The sequence below is a fragment of the Equus caballus genome, chromosome 18, assembly GCF_041296265.1.
Source record: "Equus caballus isolate H_3958 breed thoroughbred chromosome 18, TB-T2T, whole genome shotgun sequence".
NCBI lineage: Eukaryota > Metazoa > Chordata > Mammalia > Perissodactyla > Equidae > Equus > Equus caballus.
This window is the reverse complement of record NC_091701.1, coordinates 54220015-54234470: the sequence shown is the minus strand read 5'-3', so window position 1 is coordinate 54234470 and position 14456 is coordinate 54220015. Positions and strand designations below refer to the sequence as shown.

General features: G+C 42.1%; 1 protein-coding gene across 6 annotated transcripts in view; it reads left to right on the top strand.

The window, feature by feature from the left end:
• Positions 1–11674, top strand: part of CHN1 (chimerin 1) — a 184901-nt gene extending 173227 nt beyond the window's left edge. For all 6 annotated transcript variants that reach the window (XM_070241265.1, XM_023622028.2, XM_070241266.1 and 3 more), the window contains 3 exons: positions 1631–1768; positions 7100–7205; positions 8619–11674. In XM_070241265.1, the coding sequence (XP_070097366.1) occupies positions 1631–1768; positions 7100–7205; positions 8619–8790 (416 nt within the window). In that variant the 3' untranslated portion in view covers positions 8791–11674. The remainder of the gene's footprint in view (positions 1–1630; positions 1769–7099; positions 7206–8618) is intronic.
• The last annotated feature ends 2782 nt before the right edge of the window (positions 11675–14456 follow it).

The window sequence follows — 14456 nt, the reverse complement described above, 5'->3', positions numbered from 1 at the left end:
ACTACCATAAAAATCCCCTGTGCGCCACCAATTCGTCCTTCCCTTCCTCCCCTGAACCTCTGGCAACCACTGATCTTTTTACTGACTATAGTTTTGTCTTTCCCAGAATGTCATATAGTTGGAATCATAGAGTAAATAGCCTTTTCAGACTGGCTTTTTTTACTTAGCAATATGTATTTAAAATTCCTCCATGTCTTTTCATGACTTGATAGCTCATTTCTTGTTCTTTTTCCTTTTTTTTTTTCATGAGGAAGATGATCAGCCTGAGCTAACATCTTTTGCCAATCTTTCTCTTTTTGCTTGAGCAAAATTGTCGCTGGGCTAACATCTTTGCTCATCTTCCTCTGTTTTGTATGTGGGATGCCACCACAGCATGGCTTGATGAGCGGTGCACGGGTCCATGCCTGGGATCCAAACCTGTGAACCCTGAGCTACCACAGCAGAGTGCACAAACTTAAACACTACGCCACCAGGCCAGCCCTGCTTATTTCTTTTTATAGCTGGATAATATTCCATTGTATGGATGTACCTCAGTTTATCTGTTCACTGTTTGGAGGACATGTTGGTTGGTTCCAGTTTTTTGGCAATTATGAATAAAGCTGCTACAAACATTCATGTGCAGGTTTTTGTGTGGACATAAGTTTTCAACTCCTTTGAGTAAACACCTAGGAGCATGGTTGCTAGATTGTATGGTAAGAGTAGTTTAGCTTAGGAAGAAACCACCTGTCTTCCAAAGTGGCTTTCCATTTGCATTCCCGCAGCAACGAATGGAAGTTCCTGTTGCTGCACAGCCTCACTAGCCTTTGGTGTTGCTGGTCTTCTAGATTTTAGCTATTCTAATAGCCGGGTAGGGAAGAGGCTGCTTTTTAATCCATAGCAATCTCTCATAAACCAAATGGAATAAAAGAAATGCAGCATAAGACCTAGCTGGGAGTAGATGCTATTTAAATCTTTAGTAGATGAAAATTCAGGTATTTTAATGAAGTAAAATACTTAATGCAGGGGAGTGTGGAAGGGGCCACTGGAAGGAAGGCCAGCTTTGCTAGAGAGTCTTAGGGCCCAGCACCCCTAAACTATTCCTCTCTCTTATAATTGCTTCTTGCTATTTCAACGCTCAAAAGTTTTGTTTTGCTTTTTTTTACTTGCCGCTACCTCCCCTGCCCCAAGAACTCAGGCAAGATCCAAATGTTCGCGTAGGAGCCTGAGGGGGTCCAAAAGCACAAAAGCCCAGGCCTGGGTGCCTTCTGTGAGCTGGGAGGGCCTCTGTCGTCATTTTTCACATTCTGTTTATTTTAAAAAGGAAAAAAGCAATCCCACAGTATTCCCCTAGGAATTCTCAAGTAGCCATGAAATTTAAACATATTTCTGTTGACTTCAGTCCTCTCCTGCTTTCCCCTCCATAATTAAACATGGAAAATTGAGGAACTTCAGAACAGAAAATTCAAAGAAATAGATTTTGGTTTTCACAGGAAATTGATCATTTTTATATATATCATTTATCTCACTGAATTTGATGTTGAAAACTGAAGCATCGCTCATCTTTAAAAACCATGTACAAAAATATGTCATTCATTAAAACAGTGCCGTGAATCCAGATATTTACTTTTTTTTCTTCTAACCTCTTTCAAAGATGGTGAGAAGGCAGATATTTCTGTGAACATGTATGAAGATATCAACATTATCACCGGTGCGCTGAAACTGTACTTCAGGGATTTACCAATTCCGCTCATCACCTACGACGCCTACCCCAAGTTTATCGAGTCCGCCAGTAAGTGGGAGGCGGGCTTGCCGACCTCTTCGTGGTGACCAACTTCTCCTCTTTCTCCTGCTGAGCATCTTGAATGCATTTTATGAAATATTTCCCCGTCGCCTCTCTCCATGCTTAATATACTCACAAGAATTTTGAACTCTTCTCTAGCATAGTTTATGACCATCAGAAGCTTCTTTGGAATGTGCTAGACCTCATTTTCCAAAGGAAGGCTCCTTAGATATGGGCCAATACTGTGGTAAAATAAAGTAAAAATGAATGACTTGAAAAATAAAATTGGAAAAACCAGACCAACTATTTTATTAGATTTTCAGCAAGCACAAAAATTTGTCAGACTGCTATGAAAGTTTCTAAATTCTTACTCTTAATGTCTGTCCTTATCCTGTGACAGACCATGAACAAATACTTTGCAAACTGGCACTGGTCTGCAGATCATACTTTAAGGAGCAAGAAGTTATTTTTTAAGTTCTAGTTAAGATGAAAATGAGAAAAAGCAGAGGCTCATTTGCCAAATTTTATTTATAGTGTAAAAATCTTACCTGTAATTCACACTTCCTTTTTTTAAAGAAGGGAATTCTTAACAGATTTTTAAGTGCTGGCATTACCATTTTTTAGAAAAGATAAGCTATTTCTGTCATTTGCTGTTCTCTCTTAAAAGCCGTATGTTGTCTTGATCTTTAAATAATAACATCACTTCCTTAGTAACATTGATTTGCTTTTCGACTTTGAAATTTCATGAAGTACAAACTTCCTTTGTTCTGAGTTTTGGTTTCCTCTTCAGAACTTTTGTTGAGAATGTTTGTGGTTGAGTTTGTGGAGCGCTGATTTCTTATGGGTCAGCCCAAGGTCCCATGTAGAGAACACTCGTGAGAATTACACTGCTTTCTACTAAGTTTCATGTTAGAAGCCTAAAAGACTCTAGATCTCTTCCTTAGGAATTTAACTCTTCTCATTTGGGGATGGATTCAGTGCCGATCATGAAGATTGTCTGAGGGAGCTTACAGGGTCTTGTTTCTGGGGCAGACATTTCCTCCTCAGAGAGAGAAGTCTGATTGCCACGAGACTGGAAAGCGCTTGACACACACTGACATCGTGAAGGGCTGCTCAGTCCCTGGTTTGCTCTGCTCCCAGGACAGCACTGGGGGCTCGACCACACAGTGTTCCTGTCCCTGCATTGCGTGGGAGTAAAGCCGAAGCTTGGCTCCTAAGCCTAACCCAAGGGCAGGCCCACGGCGGAGGACAGAGCCGTGGTTCAAACCCCAGTCTTGACCTCTGCACAACGCCTTCTCTGCTTGGAGGAAAATCCAGGCCCACCATATGAGATTTCAAGGCCTTTTACCCCACACTCCCAGACAACCTCACCCTCCTCCCCACACCCACCCTGTTAGTGAGGAGGACCTCCCCTCTTTAGTGTTCTTCCAAGCCATTTGTCATCGTTCTGGGGTTTGTGTCTGAAACAGCCCTCCTGTCTGAAATCAGCACACCCCTTAGCTCACCCTCCAAGAGCTCTGGAAAGCACATCGAAAGAAAGAAACTTTCCTAAATCAAGGTAGACATTCCCTCTCCTTATAATTTCAGCTCTTTGATATGTGATACCGAACTGGCATAATACTTATACACAATATAACCTTTATTGTACATGTTTGATAGTGATGTAATTGCAGGACGTTGTGTCCTTGTACATGTCTTTTCTAGCAGTAGAGTCTGTTTCCTTTTTTAGACGCGTAGATAAAGCCAGTCTCTGCATAAGCCATCCTCTCATCTGTGTAGGTAGATGAGGAAGAAGAGGGAGGCTAAGATTTATAGAGCGTGTGCGTGGTGCCGGGAATCATGTTGGGTACTTTACATCCATGATGTTGCTTTAGAAAAAATGAGATATTATAGGGTGTAAGGAAATTGTCCAAGGTGCCATCACTAGAGGAAGTGGCACTGGCATTCAGACCCACATCTGTCTAACGTCAAAGCCTTTGCTGTCTCTACTCTGCACACTGCCTGGCTCCCGTGATGGAACAGGGAACAAAAGACGTACACAGAGGAGGAAGACGGGAGGGCAGGAACACCTTCCAAATGGAAGACAGGGCTCGCTGGCCCTTCCTGAGGCAGGTGCTCTTGAACTTCTTCATCTCTCAGCCCCTGAAAAAATGTGGGTCATGTTCTTGGATCTCAGGTGTCTCTGGCATTTATTAGCATCCCTGGCAACAGATTTCTCCTGCAAAAGATGTTTGAGCTCTGCTGTTGCAGCCTCCCTTGGAGACCCTGCAAGTTGAAAGCTGGAAGGGAGTGGCTACAGGAAATGAAAAGGGGCTGCAAGGGCGGAGGAGACCAGGGCATTCCATCTACAGGCTTGAAGATCTACATAATCCCCTGGAAACTCCTTTATGAACCATCTGGAAGTCTTTGTCTACGGGGCCGTTCTTCCTCGCTTCCTCTCCCCACCAGTTAAGAAACTGGTGCCCTACAATAGAAAGGCCTAGAATTCCGACAGGTGCTTCTCACAGGGCCTGTTCAGTAACCCAACAGTCATGGGTTACTGAGGTTCCTGACCACCTTGCGAACAGCACTGCCAAAGCTGAACTCCTGGTAGGACCGAATGTGGCAATCTTCCTCTGGCCAGGGAGTCTCAGAACTCTGTTCCCAGAAGACCTTAGAAAAGCTACATGACTCAGTATGTAACCTTGAGTGAGTCAGATAAACTCAGAAATAAAACCCCCGGCTTCTTTGTCCCCAATCACTTCAAATTTCCTGAAGAGAAGCCTGGGAATGAGAACTTGCTGAGTTTTTCCCTCAACTCTGCCACTGATTCACCCTTTTGTTTGACTAAGTTTTATTCTTCTCGTATTTGAGTTTCTCTTTTACAAAGAATTAACAGTGTGTAGTTTAAAAAGCTTTTAACTAGATGTTGGTACAAGTTTAGGGTGCTTATTTCCTGCCCCCACACTGTCCACATTTCCATATCCTTCCAGACCCTCCTCAAGTGCCATCTCTTCTTCTTTCCTCTTCCTCCCATCCACGAGCCATCTTTTTCCTCTATTCCCATTGTGCTTGGCCGGGACCTCTTTTCCAGCCTCCTTCCTTCATGCCTGGAGGTTGTACTCCTGTCTTGTCTTCCCTACTAGACTTAGGCCCCAGTTCTCTTGCTCATGTTTATTTTCCCACAGCACCTATGATAGTCCCTCGCTTACATAATAGGTGCTCAATAAATATTTGTTGAATGAGTAAACATAATTTTATATTGAGAACCTTAGAATCTTAGAGTTTTTGGGTACTCTAAGGAGTCATGTAATTAGACTTCCTTCTACAATGTATTCTTTTTTAAATACCCAGTAACTGCACCATCACTGCTTCTCTAGGCAGCCAGTCCTCTGGCGCACAGGTGTAACAATGGTAAAGCCCACTCCTGCACAACAGAAATCTACCTGCTTATAACTCCTCCCATTGGCAGTGGTCCTAGTATCACTCTCTTCCACAGGCAAGCTTTTCATATATTTGAAACAACTAATGATGGCCATTCGTCTCTGAATACGTTCCATTTCGTCTATCTCCCATTTAAATTATGCTGTGGTCTTCTTGGGGCTAGAGATTTGTGTTCTCTGAAAAATTGATCATGGTTAATACTCTAAGTGGGAAAAAAAAGAGGAATTAATCCCAGAGAATAATCTCTGTCAATTTAATATCAGTTTATTCAAATGCATTTTGTCATATGTTCCCAAATTTATATCTCCAGTCTGGACGTCTCCCTGGACACCAGATGTTTGTTTGGCTGTCTGAAAGACATCTCGAACAGACTCTGCATCCTCCCCACCAAGCCTCCTCCACCTGTGATCTTCCCCAGCTCAGTTCATGGAGGCTCCGTCCTCCCAGCTGCCTCAGGAAATCCTGTGGCCTCCACCTTCAAAACGTACCCAGAATCCAGCAACTTCTTAGCACCTTCATGCCCCACCCGGTCTAAGCTAGTGTTGTTCCTTGTCTGGAGTTTTGTAATAATTGCTGGGATGGCCTTTCTGCTTTACTCTTGCCCTTCCGTAGTCTGTTCCCATGTGGCATCCAGAGGAGAGAGACTGTGAAAAGTGTATGTCAGCTCATGCCCCTCCCTTGTTCAGAACCTTTCCATTGCTCTCAGTAAGTGCCAAGTCCTTAGAGCCGCCTACAGCGCCTGACATGAAGGGGTGCCCCGTTGGCCTTCTGACGCCACCCCTTACTTTCCTCTTTGCTTGCACTACTGCAGCCACATTTGGCTTCTTTTCCTCAGACATTACAGGCATACCATCCCACAGGATCTTTGCACGGCTGTCCCTCTGCCTGGAGCCATCTTCCCCCAGATTTCCACATGGTTCATTCCCCCACCTCCCTCAGAGTTTGTACTCAAAACCTTCTTTCCCACTGAGGTCTATCCTGACCACCCTAGTTAAAATTTATCCTGCTGTTTTTTCCCCCGGCACTTGCCTCCTTCTAATGTAGTGTAAACTGTAAGATGCCATATTCATTGTTTATGGTGAGTCCCCTGCCAATACAAAGTACCCTCTCTGTGAGCAGGGAATTCTGTTTACTTGCTCGCCCACCAACACTGTCCTTAATTTCACACCATCTCAGGGTTCTCCCTACAAAGACTAATTGTGGAAGTCAAAAGGAAACCATTAGTCTTTTTTCAATTTCCAGAGTAGTATGGTTTCAAATTAATTAGTCTTGTGGTAAAAAGTCTGCATTGCATTCTTCTGAATATCCTAAGTAGTAGAATATTTTTGTGCTTTGAGAGTAGATTTGACTTTTTTATATAACACAAAGTAATTTAAAACTCAGTCTAAGGAATAAAGGCAGTAAATATTGGATGATATATGTCTGGGTTTAAAACGCATGAATATCAATTAATAAGAGTTTGGCAGGTGTTACAGAGGGCAATGGGGTGGCATAGCTTGTAGGCCATCACTGAAAGGGGATTTTCAAAATATTTTGAACAGTGTAACATCCCTTAAGTATGTCTGTAATGTTCTAAGAAGACCTCATTTGAGTTTTTATCTATGTCTACTTGTGTCTGAATTTTTTATAGTTACGTCCTATATATCCAATTTCCATATTTACCAGACTCCAAGACAGTCTAGGCAAACTGTGGGCTCCCCGCAAAAGTCCAGTAAATGGTATTGCCACCCTGAAACTAAGCCTTTGGAAATCTGAGACTTGAACCTTAAAAACATTTTCCAAAGCTGTGTGGCAAGGATCTATGAAAAAACATTTCTTAGCAGTTTGGAAGATCACCACAAGAATAGAATTAAATGAACCATTTCTACCAGTTGTCTGTTAACGTTTTTCTCCTTATTATTCAACTTGCTGCTTTAGAAATTATGGATCCCGATGAGCAGCTAGAAACCCTTCACGAAGCACTGAAACTCCTGCCGCCCGCTCACTGCGAAACCCTCCGGTACCTCATGGCGCATCTGAAGAGGCAAGTTACAGCCTGGGAGGCTTGTGCTTGTACTGCACCCAAATTATAAGAATCAAAGGAGACGAAAGGTGAAAGAAAGGACAGATGATCTATTGAGTGAATAAATAAATGCATAGCTAGGTTGTCTTGTGTGAAGTTGCACAAGTTGAGGAGGAATGCGAAGTATTCACACTGCAATCTGGAATGCAGACTTGACTGTGACAGCAGTGTATTTGCAGTTCCAGGCTATGTGTGCAAATAGGCCAGAAATACCCACATTCTGCCAAGCCCATGCATTAATTTGGGGGGAAAGGGCAAAGGTCGGAGCTGTGAAAACACCAGCATTAGCATAATAAAGCAAGGGCAAAGCAAGCTAGAGAGGAGGGCTCACTCTTCTCACTTCCTGCTCCAGAATGGGCGCCTCAGAGTGGTGCTGGGATTGCAGATCTTTGAATGAGTGTTGCCCACACTGAAAAGTCTGTAAGAAGTGATGGAGTACAGCGGGAGGTAAAGCGAGGAATGGAAAAATCAAATATTTCAGTTAGTTCTGGTTTAATGTTTTAAAGTGATAGTTGGGGACATAGCTTGTTTCCCTGCTCGGTAACCCTCCATCTCTGCCAGTTAAGGCAAAGTTTTTAAAATTTTATGACCAAGTTTTAGTGGTTTTAGGATTTCAAAATATAAGACCAATCAGATACAAAAAAGACAGCAGAACTTAACATCTACTTTGTCTGCCTTTAGGCATGAGTTACCCAAAATGAATATTTAACTCATGGTGCTTTTAACAAGCACGCATTTTCCCTCTTCAAGAGCACTGAGTTAAAACTTTTGTTTAATTTGCTTACAACTTCACTTGTAAATTAAAGTTTCTCCATATTTGGATGCAGTTAAGTGCTCCACACTCTCAAGCGATAGTCTGTGTACCTTTGCTGAGGCAGGAAGAAGAATGTAAACACGCTCCCTGACGAGGTTGCTGCCCCCGAGCCATTTCCTATTAATATCGCTACCACTCTCCCTAGACACTCAATCAGCCATTCGACTGGCAGAAATACTCTACAGGAAACAAGGTAGCCAAAGTGGAAGGAGAACTGATGAAATAATTGAGACAGCCAGTCCCATCTCTATTTGCACACGTACCCCTGCAGCCACAGGGTGTGGCAAGAGAAGCCACAAATAGAACTTGAACCACACAGTCCAGCACATTAACTCTGGCTTGAGCTTCAGGGATCACCAGAAGTTTAAAGCATGTGTTAACATAATTTACTTTAAGGAAAGTCAGTGCTTTGACATTAAGGAGAAGTACAGAGAAAGCGCCTACTGTAAGAGTTAAGTGGGCACAAGCCTTTGTTGTGAATGTTCTTGTTTTAGCGCCAAAGCAAGGTGAAGAACCCCATGGCTTACACGAAGTCATGCTCCTTTCCGTGTGTTTTCCAGAGTGACCCTCCATGAAAAGGAGAATCTTATGAATGCCGAGAACCTGGGGATTGTTTTTGGCCCGACCCTGATGAGATCTCCCGAACTTGATGCAATGGCCGCACTGAACGATATACGATACCAGAGACTGGTGGTAGAGCTGCTTATCAAAAATGAAGACATTTTATTTTAAAGTTTTAGTTTGAGGGAAAAAAAAGAGATGTTTTACAGATGAAGGAATGTTTTATAGTAATTTAATTGGTTCTTATAGCTGAATTATTTCTCGGTTAGAGATTTGGGCATATAACCAGATTAAAATGAAGGAACTTCCCCTTGTTTTTGTAGCACCGCTCAGCTGTCCTTGTAAAACACTGCACACACGCTTTCCAGTTCTAGTAATCCTGGGTGTTCATTATGTTAAGAGAAACTCAAGCTATTGCATGCCCAGCCCCCTGCTTGGCAAGAGAATCCCGTGCAAAGGGGACAACAAGCCTGCGCCGCCTCTTCGTCCTGGGTAGTCTGTGGTTGTAACTCAGCATGTTTCGCAGAGTAAATCTGTCGTGGCTTCACTTTTGGGTCCTATGTCTTGGTTTCTGATGCTTATGTAAACATGCACACGAGTGGATAAACCAGCCCCGCTGGCTGCTGCATTGCCATAGACTAGAACATATGCCGACTTTTCTCGAAGGCTTGATCTCTGGTTTCTCTTAGTTCCTCTCTAACATAGTGCTTTCTTTCCAGCAGAAGCAAAATGCGTTTTCAGATTTGTTACTTGAGTAAATTATCCATACCAATAAAAAAGTACAACGCAGATCCTTTTCTGTTAAATTATTATTGGTTTTCCGTTGTAATTTTGTGTTTTTATCCGGCATGCATTTATTAATTAATTAAATTTGCCTTTTAGAAATCAAAAAAATTGAGAGCTTACTTTTTTCCCATGATTGGGAGTATTCGGAAAAATGTGTTTGGCCAGTTTTTTAATGCTGAGTATTCCCTCTCACCTCTTGTTTACTGTTGAAAGTTTTGTCTTGAGCACCTAAACAAATAATTTAAAACTGCTTGGAAATAGAGCACTCATTCATTGGATTTCTTTTTCTTCTTGCATATTCTGGCTGAAATCTAGAATATTCCTCGATTTGGGGTGGTTGGGGCAGACAGGAGTTCCTTCTACAGCCATCGGAAAAAGAAACAAGGCTAAGTAAAAAGAATGATTTTCTAAGCATTTGGTTTGTCAGAAATGCGTGATGTTGACATTCCATTGAGCTGACGATGCTGCCTGAGCTGGGTCCCAGATAGCAACCTGACAACGGAGGAAGGGGGGTTTGCATGCAGGGAGATGCCAGGAAACCCAGAGAATGGGGCTGGTACTGTCACTAGCCACCCATGTGGCTTTGAGCAAATGACACTCCAGAGTTTGCTTGCTTGTGTGTCAGATGAGCATCCCGCCAGAACTGAAGTTCTCTCCTGCTTTAAGAAGTTTAAAAAAAAAAAAACGGACTGGACACATTTCCATTTTTGCCATTTCAATCCTTAATACTTTTAAGACTATCTCAAAGATAATGGAAACTGACAGAAATATGGAGTTTTTCTGTATTTTTGCTCCTGGGTTATAACCGGAAGTTGGTAGTATGTTTTTATTAATGTTTATATTCAGAAAAGTATGGGTATTCAGGAGATGGTCCACCACAGCCATCCTCTCAACCACCGTCTCCTGTGAAGAATGTCATTGCACTGAGCAGCATTGGATATTGGATACATATATGAATAAAGTACAGGAAATGTTTTATATAACAGAAGATTTCTTTAAGAGGGAGGCCACTAAAAGGCACTATCCACCGAAGGAATGCTTTTGACTCACGAAATACGTTTGTCAGAGAAATCGGATCAGCTGACGCCGTCCGTGGGTTAGGCAGACCTCCTGAACCGTGGGGTGCTCATGGCTGCACTTCATTCTGTGCAGTCCTCTTAGAGGACAAAATCCGTGTAAAGAGATATGCTTTATTAGAACGTAATCACCCTATTTTTTTCCTAAAAGGAATAGATATGATTGACTTTAGAGTAAACATTTAGTATAATTAGACATCAATCTGGAGCAAAAGCAATGCCTAATATTAAATATTAAGCAGATGTTAAAGTTCCGAGGATGTCTCCAGACAAGGTTACTGTTGACCAGGTCTGTGAACTAGTGCACTTGCTGTGGTTTTAAACAGATGGACATGAGGTTCATCCCTCCAGGATGTGCAGATCCAAGTAACAGCTACGTCATCTGTGAGCGCTCTTGGACTGCTGGGTGACGCTCCTTGAAATGAACATACAATTGCCAGTCCCTTAGGGAGGTCCTTACGCAATAATTAACCAGAGTCTTTTATATACATCTTTCTGCGGCCACTGGGAGATTTCTTAACTCATGACCTTTCAGGATGAGGCAGTGGTTTCTGTTTATTCCCACTACAGTGTGGAGTGGGAGGAGGGACCCACCGACCTCTCCATGATCACCCACGGATTTGGCAGCACTACAGATCCTCTGCCCTGGATGTAAAGTCCATTTCTTCTCAATTTTCTATATATAGTTTTAAAGAGATTATTGAGAAATTAAAGATTTTCCCATCACTCTCTCTTCGTTAGTTTTTAATGCCAGTTAGTTATTCCAGCTGACCAGAGGAAGTAGTTCTTTGCTGAATTGAGTAAAAAATGTGCCTCCAAGTGGAAGAATGGCTATTTATCAAAATGTTTCCAGTTACTTAATGAACTCAAATGGAAGGCCTCTGAATAAATTAGGTTCAGAGTTCCACACTGTTCATTTTTAGCAAAATATTTTAGAGTTTATAGCCCCAAGGCTGATTAGGTATTATTGGTAAGCCCACTTAAAAGAGCAAAAAGTTTCATTTGGGTTTTTTTCTAATGCGCTTTGGAAAAGCAGGATACCCAAAACTCTTCTCCCAACTGTGTATTTTAGTCATTGGGAGGACAACCTCTTATGGAACTCTGTAAGCGTCCCTATGGTGATTTGCCTGGAACAGCTGTATGGCATTCACATTTGTCTATTTCTGTTAAGTAAAAGGCATTTCTTTTTCTGAGCTGAAGTAATAGTGATGTTTACATCCCATTGTCACACATCACACTTCCACTGAACATCTGGGCGGTTCTGACCCTCGATTGGCATGCATTGTGATGGAGTGCCGGAGAAGGCTAAGGAGAGTAGAGCATTGTCAGGGATCTGTCAGCTCCTCTAATGTTTAGAGATCTAGTTCTCGCTTGCATTCTCTCTCCAAGGGAAGCCCAGACCTGCATCCCCTGGTATATCTGCACTCTCATTCCACACCCATTTCCTGCCTGCTCCCCCTGGGCCAGGCACTATGCTAGGCCTGGGAACAAGATCAGTTCCAGTTCTCAAGGAACTGACTGGGTCAGTGTGGCCTAGTCAAACTTGGATTTTATTCTTTCTCATTGAGCATCTTATTTCCTATGTGCCTCAGCACTAGACATCAACAGAAGGCTACAACAAGACAGTGGTGGGTGTATTTGCCTATCTTTGGGGAAATGTGAGCTCACAAGCCACACTCTTACAGTCCCACTGGATACTTCTAAGTTGACCTTAAACATTCATTTGACCAATAAGAAAAGAAAATATGGAATGAAAATGCCTTCACACAGACCCAGTGTGAGCTTATTTGGAAGCATCAAAAGCATCACTACTTAGCTGCCTGTCCCTGTGGGTGAGTGTGTTTCTGGAATGAGACAACAGAGCATGAAAGAGCGCCGTCATGTCATCGTCTGCCGTGGATTCTCCAGCCCCAGTCTCCCTGCATCACATGAGGCTAGGGGATGGTGCTGTGGGTCCGCTGCAGCCGGGTGCACTTAGCTCATTCTGGCCAATTCTGTGCACAGCTAATAGTCATCCTGGAACGAGAGATGATCTTAACCAGCCAGCTCAGAGTCTCACCATGTATCTAAAACAGACTGTGACAATCTTCACATTTCCCAAAGAGTAATGAAAGAAAAAAACTGAAGTTCTTTTCCCTTGGTTTTGTATAGTCAAGGAATTAGGTCATAACTAGTATTATCAATTAGCAATTTTATTAATAAAGTCTGTATTAATACTTTTGTTAGAGATCCACACATTTGTTGGTTTCAACACATTCTGCTACCCCATTAAAGTCATTAGGGCCTCTCAGCAAATATTTAAATAATTTTTAAAGTAAAATTATTTCATTAGTCATGCATGTCACACAGGGATCTCACATCAATTGATATTTCACATATTGAGATCAAAAATCAAGAGAGAGCTAAGCTAAAAATTATGATTCATTTGTCACCATGTAGTGTAAGGAAAACCCTGATTTGTGAGTTTTATTGTTCTCTACTGAAGAGATTATATGTTTTTTCTTTTCCCCAAAGTCCCCCAGTACTTAGTTGTATATTCTAGTTGTGAGTCCTTCTAGTTCTGCTATGTGGGATGCCGCCTCAGCATGGCTGGATGAGCAGTGCTAGGTCCACGCCCGGTATCCCAACCAGTGAAACCCTGGGCCGCCGAAGCAGAGCACATGAACTTAACCACTCAGCCACAGGGCTGGCCCGAGATTATATTTTAATACACTCTTTCAGTCATAACATATTTCACAATGTAAATGTTTTCTTTATTGCTTATTCCACTGAATAAAAACAACACAAGAAGTATAAGTGCCATGTTGCTGACCTAGAAGTTGGAGCTCTGGTGAACACTTGGAAGCGTGTTGTTCAGATACAGTCAGAATTATATTGTAGCAGACAACAGCATGTGAAGCTAGAAATCTCAGGGTTGTTTTTTCTAGTTCTGAAACATTACTGAACTTCCCATGTCACTGTGATAACACAAAAACAGAGAAGGTAACGTGTAGAGGCTAAAATGACTCACTGAAATAAACTAGCAAAAAAGGCCTTCTAGAGGTAAAGTGTATACTTGGAATGTTCTGAAAATGTAAAAATGTTTTGGTTTTCATTGTCTTGATCTTAGACCCTTGAGTTTCTTCTACTGTGTCTGCTGGGACAACCTGGGCACAAGCCAGGGCTTGTCCATGCAAAAAATCAAGGCCTGGCCTGATGTTTGGATGCCTCTCTAGGAGGGGACATTTTCCTAAGAGAGTTTTTCTTCTTACCAAAGAAAATTTGTAAGAGAGAAATAATTCATTTTTTAAAACTGTATCCAAACTATGTGAGAAAGGAGATGATATGGGCATGCAAAGGTTAATTTCAACTACATGAGTGCCAGCACTCTGTCCCAAGAACCTAGGAACATTGTGACATCAAAAACATAAAACATAGGGGCTGGCCCTGTGGCCAAGCAGTTAAGTTTGTGTGCTCCGCTGCAGGCAACGAATCATGGGCACAGACATGGCACTGCTCATCAAACCACGCTGAGGCAGCGTCCCACATGCCACAACCAGAAGGACCCACAACGAAGAATATACAACTATGTACCGGGGGGCTTTGGGGAGAAAAAGGATAAAAGTAAAATCTTTAAAAAAACATAAAACATAGAGTGGAGGAGGAGTAAAAATGTAGAGCTTTAGAATGCATTCACACTTGAGTTATCATCTTAGACTATTAAATACATTGTTAGAAGATGTTTTATGTAAGCCTCATGGCAACAACAAAGCAAAAACCTATAGTAGATAGACAGAAGATAAAGAGAAAGGAATATAAGCATACCACTTCAGAAAATCATCAAACCGCAAAAGAAGAGAGCAAGAGAAGAAGAAAGGAACAGAGGAACTACAAAACAGCCAGAAAAAAATTAACAAAATGTTAATAAGCACACACCTATCAATAATTACTTTAAATGTAAGTGGACTAAACTCTCCAATAAAAACGTATAGAGTG